Source organism: Garra rufa, chromosome 15 (genome assembly GCF_049309525.1).
Source record: "Garra rufa chromosome 15, GarRuf1.0, whole genome shotgun sequence".
NCBI lineage: Eukaryota > Metazoa > Chordata > Actinopteri > Cypriniformes > Cyprinidae > Garra > Garra rufa.
The window spans coordinates 40,335,182-40,353,345 of record NC_133375.1 but is presented as its reverse complement, the minus strand read 5'-3'; the positions used below and the strand labels follow the sequence as shown (position 1 = coordinate 40,353,345).

At 34.8% G+C, this 18,164-nt stretch overlaps 1 protein-coding gene across 1 annotated transcript; it reads left to right on the top strand.

Moving 5' to 3' along the window:
• Positions 1-693: 693 nt before the first annotated feature.
• On the top strand, positions 694-16,876 carry pptc7a (protein phosphatase targeting COQ7 a). Its single transcript, XM_073819118.1, has 6 exons — positions 694-1,205; positions 4,584-4,763; positions 10,252-10,450; positions 13,248-13,371; positions 13,460-13,589; positions 15,461-16,876. Exons 1-6 carry the CDS (start codon positions 1,004-1,006, stop codon positions 15,517-15,519), a joined length of 894 nt encoding a protein of 297 aa, XP_073675219.1. The 5' UTR covers positions 694-1,003; the 3' UTR covers positions 15,520-16,876.
• Positions 16,877-18,164: the final 1,288 nt, after the last annotated feature.

Below are 18,164 nucleotides of genomic sequence, written 5' to 3'. Positions count from 1 at the left end.
ACTTAATATATTTTGCCAATATCTGGCTTTACACAATAGTTCCAATTGGCAACATTTATTTAGTCAAGTTACCCACTAGGCATTTACGATAGTCCTGTAAACATTAATTTGAATGAATTATTGGACTTCGTTTTGTACTGTGAGGTAAATTTGCAGATGATCCCTAAAGCATCTTAGTCGAATATGCAGCGATTATCAAATCTAAAACTAACTTTACCGCACTTAAAAATGACAGAACAACACAACATTAGGACGACAGAATAAGACGACAGAACAAGATGACAGAACAGGGACAGAACAGGACGACAGAACAGGGACAGAATAGGACGACAAAACAAGACGACAGAACAGGACGACAGAACAAAATGACAGTTAGGACAACAATAAAACAACAGAGAAAAGGAAAGCAGGACGACAGATTAAGACGACGTCAACAAACAACATGCACATCAACATACTGATTTACCTGAACAAGTAGGCAATGACTGAAGACAAAGACAAATGTATAGTACAAAGCACAAGGCAGTCGACTCTTTTTCGGCACAAATGGAACCCCATAATAAACGAACTCGATGGCCTGTGTATTTCAACAAGTGTCTTTCATTGGTGTTTTTTCATACTCCATTAAAGGTAGACGAGTTGCGTAACGGCGTCTGACGTCAAAGCAGTCACAAGACTTCAGTCGCGCCGCGGCCTTCGGCAGCAGTTCACGACGAACAGACAAGCGAGCGGGAGCGCGCAGCAATGGGGCTCAGCGCGAGAAGAACGAGCTTTATAAAACCAGGATCGACTTGGATGTTCTGAATCGCATCGGATCGATCGCTATGGAGAGCTAAATGTGTCTGATTCGAGAATTTGAACGTTGATGCTGTTTTAACATTGTTGATTGACATCGTGGATGCGGTTGTTGTGACATCTCCAGACGACAGCTCAAACCGTGGATCTGTTGTTAGTAGGCTACTCTAACTAACACAAACTAACCCTGCAGCGGACTCCGGGGGTGATGTTGTCCGTTCTCTCGTACGGCAGACTGGTGGCCCGGGCGGTCATCGGCGGACTCTCTCAAACTGACAGCCGCGATTACAGCCTGGTGTCGGCCAGCTTCGGCTTCGGGAAGGATTTTCGCAAGGGGATCTTGAAGAAAGGGATGTGTTATGGAGACGACGCCTGCTTTATTGCCAGACACAGGTCTGCTGATGTGTTAGGTATGTAATACTTAAAACGAATAAAGGCTGTTCGCGTTACATGCAAAAATCATTTGTTTTGGGAGAACTGGTTTGGTCTCTGGTATCGTGGTTGAATCGCTTCTGACGTCACAACTGTCGCACATCGGTGGCCTGTATAGGTGCACCAACAAAGCCTTCATAGCCATCATAGTGTAAGTTATTAGCAAAAACCTGTTTCTTTAACATTAATTTCTAACGCATTTCATTATAATACAGAAAAGCGTTTCATAAGACATATTACAAACCTTCAGTTTTATAACTGCTATATATTTATAATATTTATTGATGTTACTATACTTAACGAAGGACACACTGATACAAAATAACAGTTCTTTTAGAATTTGTAACATTTTGTAACAGTGACATCAAACGGGCCGCTATGAACGTTCTGTGGAATTTTATAAGAACACTCCTTGCAACAAAGTAACATTTTTCATTGTGACGTCAGTAGCGTTAAGAACAACGCGTCCAATAAGCTTACTGAAATTACAGTTATTTTAAGAGTATGCTTTCAAATTATTATTATTATTATAAGTTTTTCCATTTTTTAATTGAAACTGACTAACTTCTTCTAGCTCATTATTATATTAAAAGATTTTTTTTTTTAGCATTATCTGCTTTCCTATTTATGAATGTTTATTTCTTTATTCTTCCCCTTTGATTCGTTTCTTTGTCATATGTGACAAAAGAAAACAAAACCAGTCTTAAGTAGCACTGGTATATTTGTAGCAATAGCCAAAATTATTGATTTTTCCTTTATGCCAAAAATCATTAGGATATTAAGTAAAGATCATGTTCCATGAAGAGATTCTGTACATTTTCTACCATAAATATATCAAAACATCATTTTTGATTAGTAATATGCATTGCTAAGAACTTTATTTGGACAACTTTTAAGGCAATTTTTTTCAATATTTAGATTTTTTTGCACCCTCAGATTCCAGATTTTCAAATAGTTGTATCTTGGCCAAATATTGTCCTGTCCTAACAAACCATACACCAATGGAAAGCTTAATTATTCAGTTTCAAAAAATGTATGACTGGTTTTGTGGTCACCTATTTATTTAAATATATATATTAAACGTGTGTTACTGCTTGTCTTGAACATGTTTTTTTTTTTTTTTGCTGCAGCTGTCAACAATCACTAACAGTATAAAACGAGTGGGAGCCTGTTTCGTACTCCATGTGACTAAAAAAGCACCACATAGTACTTGCTGTACTGTTATATGGAGGGTTATGAACACAAAGTGAGATGGCTATTCAAAAAGGCTACACAAACTAAGTTTGACATCTCAAAGTGGCTTGTGCTTTAAATTAAACTGTAAACATGAGTAGTAGTGAAAGTAGTTCATTTGATATTGCTGCTGGAATTTGCAATGATACCATTTTTAATCCTCTTTCATTACCTTATAGCCCTGTTAACATCTGAGAAGTTTAACTGCTGGGGTTATCAAGAGTGCACATTAGTTTTTATGTAACTCAAAGCCTACTATTTAGTTACAAGGAAGTCTGCCTGAAAGATGTGGGTGCAAAACAAAAGATGAACACTGAAGGCCACAGACCAGGGTTTCAGTCTGCCTTTGTCTTGAGTAATGACTGTGCTTCAAATAAAGCAAATCTTTTAGTTCATGCTTCATTTGGGAATAAAATTAAAAAGAAGATTAGTCAATTAGTACCTGTTTTGTCTGTCATTTAGCTCTCACATAAGAACTACGCCTACAATTCAAACGGAAACATGTTAGAAGGTCTCTTAACGTCTGCCAAGGCCTACTTGGACAGCCATACGTCAAAGTCAAATTAACCCAGGATATAAATCCTCTTCTACAGCTCAAACACGGGCAGGGTTCTGTCATGGCCTCTTACCTTTGACAGTAAAAAGCAAGAACCGAGGCTTTTGTGCAATTTCAAACTGTGCAAATCCCAGTGGTGCGTTTAGAGGCGAGATGACGAGAGGATGCAGGTCGATGCGAGAGGACTTGCCTTGTATGGTCACAAACAAGGGTTCCTGCTCATTGTCTGTCAGAAGGGAAGCTGGGAGGGTTTTGTAGGGAAAATTCCATGTCTGGTTGACAGATTTGGATATGCACATGACATCTGTGGGGTTTAGGCTGCAAGCGTTTGCTTTCTCCATATTCAAAACTGGCTGGCGCATCTTACAATCTGCAAATCATTTCAGTTGATTGATGTATGCTTATCAATGGCTGAATGCTGATATTATGCCTATATAATACAATCGCAGGATGGCACAAAACATTTTAAATTGAACTGAAATTAAATGAAACCTTATGAACATTACAACTAAAATTTTATTCATTATTAAACATGCGTTATTAATATATTAGTGTACCATTAAATATAGCCACTGTACTCTATATAAACATTTAAAATGCTATTATTCTACATAAAAATGGTGGGAATCTTTCAAAGTCTATTTCCTTATTGTGAGTTAACCAATTTTCTCATCAGAAAACAGAGGCCGGTTTTTAGCTCTTGCTCAAATCTAAATATTACTAGATAATTCAGTTTGATCTAGATTAAGCTGGTCAAAATCATATTACTCCTCAGTGTCATATGATCCTTCAGAAATCGGATTTGCTCTATAAATATGTACACTACCAGTCAAAAGTTTTTGAACAGTAAGCAAAACAGTACAATTTGAAATATTTTTACTATTTAAAAAAAACTGTTTTCTATTTGAATATATTTTAAAACGTAATTTATTCTTGTGATTTTAAAGCTATTTTTTTTGCATCATTACTCCAGTCACATGATCCTTTAGAAATCACTCTAATATTCTGATTTGCTGCTCAAAAAAAGGGTTTCAGTTTTCTTTTATGAATAGAAAGTTCAGAAGACCAGCATTTTCTGAAATGGAACACCAAATTAGCATATTAGAATGATTTCTGAAGGAACATGTGACACTGAAGACTGGAGTAATGATGCTGAAAATTCAGCTTTGATTACATGTATAAACTACATTTTAAAACATTGTTTTTGCTGTACTTTGGATCAAATAAATGCAGGCTTGGTGAGCAGAATAGACTAAATATTAAAATCATAGTGTTCAAAAACTTTTAACTGGTAGTGTATTATTATTAATGTTAAAAACGGCTACGCTGCTTAATATTTTTGTGGAAACAAAGCATTTATTTAAAATATAATTTTTTGTAACATACTAAATATTTTTACTGTCACTTGATTTAATGAATCCTTGCTGAATAAAAGTATTAATTTTTTTCTATAAACAGTCTCTAAAATATTAGTGACACTGAAAACAGATGTTGTGATGTTGCTTGTTAATCATTTGTAAAACGCAGCTTTCTGATCCTAACTGTGTTTCTTTTCTATCACCCGTAGGTGTGGCTGATGGAGTAGGTGGCTGGCGTGACTATGGGGTCGATCCCTCTCAGTTCTCTGGGACGCTTATGAGGACGTGTGAGCGGCTAGTCAAAGAAGGGCGATTTGTGCCAAGCAACCCGGTGGGAATCCTCACCACCAGCTATTATGAGCTACTTCAGAACAAAGTACCACTATTAGGTGAGCACATTCATCTTTAGATTATGGATTATGAAGTGAATTCATTTCAAAGCTAGAAATGGAAGTCACAGAAAAAGTATTTGCATTTAAGCTTTTTAGATTTGTTAAAAATCTAAAACACGTTTTTTTTGTTTGTTTGTTTTTTACGAAGAGATCAGATCGTAATGTGTTTGCAGCATTATGCTCTGGCTTCAATTAAGGTGCGGTCGTGCAATTTTGTGTTCCGTTCGCTTCCATTAAAAAGCTTGCGTAAACAGGAGAGCATGCGTCATGTTTTCGCAACAAAACAAAGTTCAGTTTTGAAGTTTTCAATAGAAGTTCAACAAAATTGCATGCTTTAAATCCCTCTCTCCCTACAAAAAGAGTATCCACAGACTGTGATGTAATTTAAGCATCAGACTATCATTCCCACTTAAGGTGTTTGAGTGCAATGGCAGCTTAATTTTACTCTACAAGCACAGACATGTGAGACTGACACACAGATATGCCATAAAAATGCGGAATGGATGCTATTTTCCGGGACAATCAAGAGTAAAGTTTTGTTTTTCCTGACTTGGGAGGGAAATGGTTTTTGGGAAGGGCCTTGGCTCATTTCTCTCAGGATGAGATCAAAGCCGTAACTAAAATATAATGGACAGAAATGAGTCATTGTACAGCATGCTCTCAAAAACACGCTGTGGGCTGGATGAGTCACGAACAGAGAGTGCACCGGGTCACAAGATTGGATTTCGGTAAATCGGCGCAGATTCAAAACTAAACGGCAGTTTTTAGTGGCTTGGCCTTTTTAAAGGGATATTCCAGGTTTCATATAACACTCTTCAAATTTTTTTTTTTTTTTTATTGCCATCAATGGGTTGTTATACGATAGCGTTTTAGTGCCACACAAAAAAAAAATGTAATTATGACATTAAAGTTGCAATTACAAGAATAAATCAAAATCACAATAATTAATTTGTAGCAATTATGAGATTAAAGTCATATTTTGAGAGTATATTAGCCTATTGCACATGCAAATGGCCCAGATTGAGAGCACTGGGAGATATTCCAAAGTCTCAGCTTTCTGTCAGTTTTAAAGCAAAATACAAACAATGTCTTATAATAATGTGTTTTTCACGCACTTTAATGTGGCATGACAGATCACTGTATTCACTTCGGTTTAAGTGGCGAGTCAGTCATCTTTCCGATTACAATATTGAGACATTTGTTTCGTTAAATTAGGCTGTACTATTTTTTTTTTTTACCCATGCCTGTTTGATATTCCTTCACTTTTATATTTTGTTATAAATGTGAAATAAAGAGGAAAAACACGATGACAAATAATGAATGGTAGACATTAAGTATTAAGTCGAATCATTTAGTATATTACAGGGATGCACAGAGTGTTTGGCAACCGAAACTATTCAGCCAAAAATAGCAAAAAAGTTATTTCGGTGTTCGGCCGAATAAATCATACCGAACAATGACGTGACGCGATCAAATAGAGGTGCGCACTAATGCAGCAAACAAGTTCGGTAGTGTGGAATCATTTAAAACTGTCTGAGAAAGACGCAAAAATCATTACAAGCACTTAAAGCTGAGACTATTTAGTGTCGCATCGCATGTCTTCCATGAGAAGAGAAAGGGGTGGTTGTTGCTGGTTACTGTATGATGACTGAAATCACGAAATGGCCTTAAACCATTAGTAAATAAACTACAAACCGTTATGTTGTCTAATACACACACGCATTGTATGTATTCCAGGGTTCAAAGTCCAAAGCGCGAGGGAAACCTGCATGATGAGAATCATTCATAAATCTGCTGCTGTCAGCAAAACGTAGTACTGAGGTCTTCTTCATAAATGTTAGTATTGTAATTTTAATGTTGTTCTGTAAAATAAAATAAAAAAGTAACAAAAATAATGATAACAATCATTACAACAACTCTATTAATACATTTATTATAACATTCTCATTTGCTCAGCAAGGCTGCATTTATTTGTACATTAAAAACACATGCCTGATTCAAAAAGGGGTTTTTAAAAATGACCAAAGAATATTATTTTACTAACTTATTAATTTTAAGTTAAATTGTGCTATACTGGTATGCTATAATGTCTACTAGAATGTTAAAAAATGTTCAGTGTTAAATAAATATTTTTAAATTGTTGTTTTGTAATTAGGGCTGGGCGATATGGCAAAAATGTAATCTCGATAATTTTTCCCCATATTGAACGATAACGATATATATTTCGATATAAGCTGTTGATGTTGCCAGCTTTAAAATAGTATCCCAACAATGACTAAAGCCACAAAAATTAAAGGATTCATTAAATTACATTTTTAAGTATAGTTTATTAACAAAAGTAGATTACAGATTTGGCCTTAAAAATTAAAATAACTTACTAAAATAAATGAAAAAAAAAAAAGTTGTGACAGAGTATGGTAAATGAGAGTAAATGTACAAAATGTAAACATAAATGTATTACAAATTATGTTTTTACAATAATTTTATTTATTTATTTATTATTTATTATTATAAACACAATTGTTTATTTTCTCTATTATAGGTTGAGCTATTTAAATTAGAGGCAACCACTGCATTTTGAAACAAAATAAATATCAAAAAATTACGACACAGTTCTTTCTTAATCGTATTAAGTGCAGACAATTCAGCCATAATCAAAGTAGGCTACTCTCTCATTATTCAAAGTGCAAACAGAGACGGAATATTTCAAGCATGATACAGAGCTATAGACATACACAACCTATTATAGTCTACATTCTGATAACAGCCTAGATATGTCATTTAGCCTAATTTGCGCGCATTGCGGAGTCACTCTCTAAACAAGGGGGATTAAAATTGCTTTTGAATGCGCGTGCGTTTTTTGCTTTCGGTTTCAGTTTTAACAATCGCGCCAAACTCTCAGCTGAGGTGAGTGTCACTTTTCAGATAGTCAAACCACTTACGGAATTCGTGCTACCTTTTTTTGTCGACAACTTCAACATCTTTGGATAATAAATCGAGGTTAGTTTCTCTTTCGTCGCTGCTTCCACTCTTTTTTTTGTCGTCCTGGTGTAGGGTTGCTTCGCAAAGTGCGGTAGGAAATGAACTTTGTACTTTGACGTGCACACGCATGCTGCACGCTGATTGGCCGCTGTCGCATATTTCTGCTGTGTGATTGGCTCTTGGATTAATACATATCGAGCAAAAAATGTCTAGAGCTTATCATCGTTATTAACATAAATTTTATCGCGATTCGATATGATATCGTTTATCGGCCCAGCCCTATTTGTAATTGTTTTTTTCTTTTCTTTGAAAAGCAAGGTAAAACTGTAAAAAGCTAATATTGGCTATTTAATTTATACTTAATTTATTAAAGTGTTCAGAATCAGCCTTCAACCCAGTGTTTAATTTTGTTCAGCTTCGGCCAAGAATTTTCATTTCGGTGTATCCCTATACACTATATTACCGTATACTAGGGCTGGGTAAAAAATATCGATTCTCCGATTTTAATCGATCTTCAGTTTAACGCAACGATATCGATTCGGGAAATCCCCGAATCGATTCTTAATGCACGTGCTTCACGTAAGAGGATATTTATTCCCCTCTCGTCCAGAAGGTGTCACTAGTGTTCCTGCTGAGAGTTTTCTCAACCGCTGGTGATCTAATCACAGCGCAAAGGAGCTGCCTTAGATCAGATCAGAACATGTTGATCAGCTGCTTTTTTTTTTTTTTGCAGAAAAATCTGGTGATCAAAAATGTTTAGGCTGTAGTTAAGAACTGTTAGTTTTATGGACAGTTAGAATGTTTTGTATATGCAGACAAGGGCTTTATGATGGGCCTGTTTTGAACGTTTTGAATTTAGAAAAATGTTTTATTTCTTAAACATGTTTGAAGTTCTTAATAGATTTCACTGTTGCACATTTACAGTCTTTTAATTTTTTTCCAGTAATGTGCATTTTGCAGTTTGTTTACATGGTGTACAATGGATGCACATAATTTTGAATTCTTGTTACAGTGTTCATTTAAAATAAAAGTTGTTTAAAATAAACAATTGTGCACCCTATTATTAATGTTGATGTGTATTTCAGTAATAAACTTAAGTAGGAGAGTTTCAGTTACCAGCATTTATATCAAAATATGGATCCCATGTCTGCAAAACTAACATTTTAAATGAAATATTGATAGCTAATCGATATTGAATCGAATCGAATCAAAATCGAAATCGAATCGAATCGAAACCATAAAAATAAGAATCGAATCGAATTGCCAAATTGGTCACAATACCCAGCCCTACCGTATACTGTAAATAAAACAGCTTCCGAATAGTCACTCACTTCACTTCATATACTTTTAGAAAAAGAAAACAAAATAACGTATGTTATATATAACGAATCCATTTCAACCTTTAGAACGTTTTGTTGTTTGTGATTAAATACACGTTAGGAATGAAAGATTGGACGCCACAGACGTTTTTGCAGAATAGGTTGTGGAATTTTCACAAAGAAAACAAGTATAATTCAATGAATTGATTCCCATGAATACAGCGATCCGTCACGCCACATTAAAGAGCTTAAAACACATTATTGTAAGGCACGTGGTTTGTATTTTGCTATAAAACTGATTTTGAAAGCTGAGACTTTGTTTTATATTACAAATAACGAATGCAATCAAAGACATTAAATATTTTTTCCAAGCATACCGTCCCCGCGAGTATGACACAAGGTATGATTTCTGCTAATAATCGCACACATATTTGTAGTGCATTAAAAAGGGTTAAATAAGAGAGCTGGCGCCCCCAAAGGAATATCTATTGGGTGTGTGAGCTGAGTAAGAAGTTGTTTTGTTCAGCCTGGCAACTTCTCCTGGTGCTCTCTATTCAGGCCTTTTGCATGCATAATATAAGCTATACTCTTAAATCATTTTTATGTCTACAATTTAAATTCTCATAGTATTTGGGCTTTATTCTTGTAGTATTTCAACTTTATTCTCGTAGTATTTCGACTTTATTCTCGTAGTATTTCGACTTTATTCTTGTAGTATTTCGACTTTATTCTCGTAGTATTTTGACTTTATTCTCGTAGTATTTCGACTTTATTCTCGTAGTATTTCGACTTTATTCTCGTAGTATTTCGACTTTATTCTCGTAGTATTTCGACTTTATTCTCGTAGTATTTCGACTTTATTCTCGTAGTATTTCGACTTTATTCTTGCAGCATTTCGACTTTATTCTTGTAGTATTTCGACTTTATTCTCATAATCTTAGATTTATTTTTTTTATGTGCCACTAAAACGCCATTGTATTATACTCTTATACGTAAATACCCATTGTATTATACCCAGTGAGTGATTTTAGCAGAGCACAAGAGTTAAATACTTTAAATAATTTAAGTAAGCAATTTGTAGGTTGATTTTCCCTTTAAAGTGAACATCATGCCTCTACCGTGCATTTTAGATAGATAAAAAATGATCATTTTATAAGGTGACTAAGCATCTTTCTTGTCTTTAGGAAGCAGTACAGCGTGTATCGTGGTACTAGACAGGCAGAGCCACCAGCTACACACGGCAAACCTGGGTGACTCTGGCTTTCTGGTGGTTCGAGGTGGAGAGGTGGTCCACAGGTCTGACGAACAGCAGCACTACTTCAACACCCCTTTCCAGCTTTCTATCGCCCCTCCTGAGGCTGAGGGCTCTGTCCTCAGTGACAGGTGAGACTGTTTGCTCTGTTATAGACTTTTTCCTCTCGCTTTCTGATTATGCAACAGCATTGTGTCCCCATACTAGACGCGAGCGAGACGTAATCTGCTGGCTGTCAGAATGAGAGCATGATTAGGTCCTCACTCTGAGAGCCTGGTTATTGGATTATCAGTTCCTCCCTGTGAGAAATGAGTCACTCGGCGTGAACACAGCAGCGTCTACTTTGAAGTTTAGGATATGTAAATCTTTGCTCTTATTTCACATCAGAACAGCTTTAACTGTCAAAAGAAACATTTGATAATTATATACTAAGTTAATATACCCTAAAAATGGATAAAATCTTAGCTTAACCACTTTTAGCCAATAACTACTATACTATCGCAATATAATTTAAAACATTGATTTATTCTCTAACTTTTTAAGATGTTACGTTTTTTTAAATTAATTGATCATTAATAATATTCTATATTAATAATTCAGATTGAATCATGCTTTTGATTTGATTGCAATGTTGACTGATTGAAACCATCAAAAACAAAAGTACCACGTTGGAAAATTTTAGTAAATTGGAAACACAGTCTGGAGACAATGCAATTTGCATGATTGCAATGATTATGTTACTAAATTCAGCCCCTGGTTTAGACTTTAACACATTTTAAAAGACATTTTAATTTGTAACTTGTTAACCTGTATCCTTTAACCTATAACATGAAATATACAGATGTGATTTGAGCATGGACTTTTAAAATGCTCTCACATGTGTGATTTGTGATGCAGCTAGGCTGAATCTTCAACAATATTAGCCACCGGAAAATAATCATATTTAATGATACATTTAAAAGACAATTATGATCACTTTACAAATTGTCTACTGTGTAATGTTCATGTTACTGTGCAAAATCGAATATCTTTGTTACTTCAGGCGGGGGGAAAAAAATAGCAAAAAAAAAGTGAAATTGTAATTAGTTTAAAATGTGATACTTTTTATTGCAAATCAATATGGCTATAAAATAATAAATTATTATTTATTATTTTATTATTCATTATTTATTATTTGTTATACACGACCAGTCAAAATTTTTTGAACAGTAAAACTTTTAATGTTTTCTTAAGGAAGACTTTTTGGCGCACCAAGCCTGCATTTATTTGATCCAAAGTACAGCAAAAAGAGTAAAAATGTGAAATATTTTTACGGTTTAAAATAACTTTTTATTATTTGAATATATTTTAAAATGTAATTTATTCATGTGATTTCAAAGCTGAATTTTTAGCATCATTACTTAGAAATCATTCTAATATTCTGATTTACTGCTCAAAATACATTTATTATTATTATTATTATTATTATGATGATGATGATTTTGAAAACAGCCGAGCAGAATTTTTTTCAGGTTTCTTTATGAATAGAATGTTCAGAAGAACAGCATTTATCTGAAACAGAACTCTTTTGAAATATAAAAGTATTAATTTAGCTTTGATCACAGGACTTGCATTTTAAAATTCAAATAAAAAACAGCTATTTTAAATAGTAAAAAATATTTCACAATATTACTGCTTTTGCTGTATTTTTGGATCAAATAAATGCAGGTTTGGTGAGCAGAAGAGACTTCTTAAAAAAAAAAACATTTTACTGTTAAAAAACTTTTGACTGATGTGTATATTACTAAATAAAAAATATAAACATTAACTAAAAATCGGAATTAAAATTATAAGGTTTGTAATATTTTACTGTACAATAATCTAATATTGGAGTATGTAATTATTTTTTTACATAACTAAAATTACAATAATAATATATACGGCTTAATTTCTCCATTTTTAAATGTTAAACCATCAAACTTTTATTTAGCCGGAAAACCGCAGAGAGCCCTTAAAGATTCTCTTTTCTTTTTGTAAGCATTTCTATTTACAAATCTGAAAGATGGTGAGCACATGTTGCATTAACAAAAGCACATTAAAGCAGCCTAAACTCAGAGCAGATGCAGTCTGTGTGGAGCAGCATTTACTGTGAACTGAGCTGCTCTGTGACGCTGAAAACAATTACGGATAATGAGCTGCTCATGTGTAAATGAACACAATGATGCGCTATACTCTGAAACACGTAGTTAATAGGTAAACATGACCCTAAAAAGGGTTAAGCGGTGTTGTTGGACTTTTTACACTCTGAGCTATATCTGGTCAGTTTTAAATCTTGCCAATGGAGCTAATGGAGACAACCTCAGCATGGCCTCTGCAAATCCTGACATTAGCTGGTTTCTCTTTGACAGATGAGTTAGTGGAAGAAGTTCTCTGAGGCCAAATATTCTTCAATTTGTGGGTCTAAATCTCAAACCATTTCCATTTCCATCCAGAATTTTTTAATACAAAATAAGTATCATGTTTAAACCATGTGACCTGGGACTGACCGACCGATCTGGCACAGACGGAGGGAAAGACAGCCAGTGTATTCGTAGAGTCAGTGTACATAGCGTCTGGCGCAGACTTCCTGGAACCGAGCACGACACTTCACAGCTGATCTGCATGTTTCCGTGTACTTTATACTGTAATGAGGATCAAGCTATAAGCTTCTTAGAGTGATACTGCTTTTATTCCTCTAAACTTGAGCTCCTAAATATGGTCAGCAAACAACATTTTAACAAAGTATGGAGTATGTTTTGATGGATCATTGTGTTCCTGAGCATTGAATCTTTCTTTTTTTTTTTTTTTGATGTCAGCCATCAAATCCAGAATATCACATTTCATAACTAAACTATTGAAAGTTTACTTGCATTTCTAAGTGACAACTTTCTGTTCTCTCGTTTCCCACAGCCCTGAGGCTGCCGATAGCTCGTCCTTCGATGTCCAGTTGGGTGACATCATACTCACAGCTACAGATGGTCTCTTTGACAACATGCCAGACTACATGATTTTACAGGAACTCAAAAAGCTCAAGGTACCGGAAGATCTACGAACAATACTTCCCTCTGTCCACTTTTCTGTCTTCCAGCAACACTGATACGAATTGTGTGCTCTGCTTTCAGAATACCAACTATGAAAGCATCCAGCAAACAGCCAAGAGTATTGCAGAACAGGCCCATGTTCTAGCATACGACCCCAATTACATGTCTCCATTTGCACAGTTTGCCTGCGATAATGGCTTGAATGTCAGAGGTGAGATATGTTCATATATTCAAGCATCAACTATTGCTTTTCCTGGGAGATAATGGTCTTGCCCAAAGCCATCATTGGCACTACGAGTGTATGGCAGTTCTCTGCAAAATGTTGCAGTGTATTTACATTTACGCATTTGACATGCATTTACATTGCATTGCAAGTATGCAGTTTATTAGATCAGCGTATTTGGAAATTTGATTGAGAGTTATAGTTGAACTATTTGGTTAAATACTAAAAAAAAATATTTTGTTACTTGAAATAAAATCACTGTTAACGGAGATAAAATAACTGAGATAAAACCACACATTAAGGGATCGTACAAAATGGATGTTTTTTTTTTTATTATTTAGTACTGACCTGAATGAGATATTTCACATTAAAAAACGTTAACATATAGTCCACAAGAGAAAATAATAGTTGAATTTATAAAAAATAACCCTGTTCAAAAGTTACATACACTTGATTCTTAACACTGTGTTGTTACCTTAATGATCCACAACTGTGTTTTTTGGATAGTTGTTCATGAGTCCCTTGTTTTTTTCTGAGAAGTTAAACTGCCTGCTTTCAGGTCCCACAAATTCTTTGTTTTTTTCAGCAATGACTGTATGATTTTGAGATCCATCTTTTCACACTGAGGACAACTGAGGGACTCATATGCAACTATTACAGAAGGTTCAAACACTCACTGATGCTCCAGAAGGAAACACAATGCATTAAGAGCCGGAGGTGTAAACCTTTTAACAGAATAAAGATGTGCATGTTTCCTATTTTGCCTAAATATCATATTTTTTACATTTAGTACCGCCCTTCAGAAGCTACTTACATGTTTACCAGAAGACAAAATGGGTTAAATTTACCCTGATCTTCAAATTCAAAAAGTTTTCACCCCCTGACATCGTTAATGCATCGTGTTTCCTTCTGAAGCATAAGTGAGCATTTGAACCATCTGTAATAGTTGCATATGAGTCCCTCAGTTGTCCTCAGTGTGAAAAGATGGATCTCACAAAGGAAAAGGGTTCAAACACACAGAAATGCTGGAAAACCAAAGAATTTGTGGGACCTAAAGGTTTTTTCTGAAGAACAGCAGGCAGTTAGACTGTTCAGGACAAACAAGGGACTCATGAAGAAATATCACTAAACAAAACACAGCTGTGGATCATTCAGGTAACAACACAGTGTTAAGAATCAAGTGTATGTGAAATATCTTATTCAGGTCAGTGCTAAATAAAAAAGCAACATGTATTTTGTATGATCCTTTTATTTTGGTCAAATAATTTACATTTTGCATATTCTGCAAGGTGTATGTAAACTTTTGACTTCAACCGTATATAGACATCTAATAAAAAATGCCAAACACAATTTCAAAAAAATTGTCAATTTCAAAAAATTACATTTCAAAATATTAAGAAAAGCGATTTCAATGATACTAAAATAACACTGGTTCAATATGATTATTTTGGTATGATTCATAATTACTTTAAGAAAATGAAGCATTTTCAAAAGAGTCAGTAGTGCATTGTGCTAGCAACATCCAAGTCATGGTTTAATTCCCCAAGAATGCATTACAAATGCAGTGTAAGTTGCCTTGGATAATTCATGAATGTAAAAATAACTGATCAGATAAACAAAAGCACGATTTTAGTTTTTAAGATTTTCTCATTTAAAATTGGTGAGAAATTGATGGATAATAAATTGGATAATAATATAATAATTTTAATCCATAATCTGTGCATTTAATTTATTATCGGACTAATGCATTTTTAACTCCTAACTGACACGCATTCAGTGCCACGGGTTTGTAAATGTTAAGTAAATCTTTAATGTTGAAATTTGCTTGACCAAATTTCCTCTTTGTTTTCTTTCCAAAGGAGGAAAACCAGATGACATCACCGTTCTGCTGTCAATTGTAGCGGAGTACACAGACTAACGCTCGCAAGGGCTGCAAAATGCTTCTCTTGTTGTCTTCCTCTCAGTCACTGGACTGGCGTCTGTTTCCTGCTGGCAGGATTGAGGGCTGTTTGAGTTTTCTGTTTCTGGCAGGGACTTGGAGCCCACATCTGTTCCTTGGGTTCTTTGGCCTTACTAGACCGTACTTTAAATGATGTCGCCTGCAAGGCTCAAGTCAAAGACCAATCTGAAACGGACTGCTAATGTCAAGTTGTGTTTGACAAGGGCTACAACAGGTGTTGAACACTTCTCAAGTACGTCTGTAAGAATCACAGTGTTTCTGCCGTCCAGTGATGAATGAGTAGTTGGTAACGATGTGGTTGTGAAGCCAAAAATGGAGAAGGAATGAGCGAGAACGGAAAAACAATCTGATTAGGGACAGGCATCCCAAAAAAGAAAGTTTCCGTATCAAGAAGAACATTAACGTCATGCAGTGGGAGTGTTTATCTTTGCAAAAGGCCAATGGGAGATGCCCTCAAGTTACATGAGTCTTGAGATGGCACGTTTTGCCTGTTTACTTGCCATTTAAAAAGACACCCGATCTGTATCCTTTGGATAGACATCTGATGAATGCCAGCTGAGATCTAAGGTCAAATGCATGAGTGACCAAAACAAACTCTAACGAACAGTTTGTATTTTGGGAAGTATGTTGGGAATTAAGTTGAGGCGTAACTTTACAGTTCTAGATTAATTTTGAAGCTTAACAACATCAAAATACTGTCAAAGTTAATGATCAACCATAGAAATGCCTCTCCTTTGAGATAATAATTAATGAAGATGCTTTTGGAGAACAGGTTCTCATTACATGAAATATAAAAGTCAGACGGGTGTTTTGTCGAAGCAATTTAAAGTACAGGGTTTGCTAGGGGAGACCGAAACCTTTTCCTTTCATATTTATTAATTTAAAACAGTATTACTCCACCCTTTTGAGTTTTTAATGTAATTACAAGTGTGGGATGTGGTTGAGAGGAGAAGCAGTCCCACTTAAACCACTTTTTAAGAGGTTCACATGCTTGTGGTGTGTGCGTGCGTGTGTGTATGTGAGAGGAACGTTTACGATGTGTAGATATTTGGAAAATTGGCTGTATATTTATGTATGACATGTATGCATTTGGAAAGTGTACGCTATTACACATCAGATGTATATGAGAGTATATTTGATAATTGTGTGGATTCTGTGTTAAAATATTTTTCTTGCTTTTTTTTTGTAAAATTTAATTTTAAAATATCCTTCAAGGTGTTTACACACAAAGCTAATGCTAGCATCTGTGAATGCTTTCAGTGGGTATGTCAAGGATCACATGATCTAATAAAGTTATATTTTTATAACTTCTGTAGGTCATTGTTTTTTTTTTTTTTTTTCATAGTAAATTAGTGTTTCTCTGTTTTAGAGTAAATATTAAACTGAAGAGTCAGATGACAGGGACAATAGCTTTTGCAGGTTACTTAAAGGCTCTGCTGTGTGACAAATGTATTTTTAAAAGAACACATGCTGCATGTAATCTCTCAATTAAAATGACTTACAAAAGAGTCATGTATAATAATTATACAAGAATAGTCTTGGATGAAGTACAGCATGTCACATTGCAAGAGAGCAATGTCTACTACCCACATACACGCCAATGCTCGTTTCAGCCACGTAGCTATTCTAATCACACAAGCCATTTGCACCCTGATGAATTAAACAGATTACACCATTGGATGAATCTTAAAGGTGAACATGTTTATCTTCCTTTAAACGCTTACACAAGGCAAAAATTTTTGTTTTACTACAACAACTAAACTAAATGTCTCCATTTTGTATAGATTACACAGATTTTTGCTCCAAACATTTCTCTTGGTGTTTACCTGGACGCAAAGGCCTTAGGAAAACCTTGTGATCTTAAGTGAAAAAGATATATTTTTCAAATGTTATATAGATTAAAATGCTTAATGTGTTAAGAGCCTGCAGCTAGGTCGTAAGCTCACCTTTCATCTTCCTCATGTTCTTCCTCTAAATGACATTTTCCTAGTCTAAAGCAAAACGGAAACAAATAATAATGTTCTGAACATCATTTTGCGATTTTAAAAGGGGTTGACCTCAAACAGTACACAACAAACGAATAAATAAATGTTATATTTTGATCGCTTTGCACAAAAAAACTTTCTACCCACTGTTTTTTGTATGACTTAACATGTTTATCTTAATTTCATAATAAAGGTCTGAAAGAGGCTTACGACCTAGCTGCAGGCTCTTAACACAAATTTTTAAGCATTTTAATCTATATAGCATAATTTGAAAAATTTACTTTTGTGAGGCCTTTGAGTCCAGGTAAACACTGAACGCTGAACCCTCCTTAAGCTTCCTAATTCCAGTCAGTGTTCTTGAAAACAATCCTGAGTAAAATGTTTGGAGCAGTCTTGTGTTCTTTGTAATTTATGCAAAATTGAGATATTTAGTTTAGTTGTAATAAAACATAACATTTTAGCTCTGCGTAAATGTTTAAAGGAAGATAAACATGCTCACATTATAAACTAGCAATTAGCCAACCGGCGAGTTTCCACAGTCATTTTCTTAAATAAATGCAATATTGTTACCTGAAAGTTAGGTCCTATGTCCCATCGAAATTTTTTGGATGAACTATT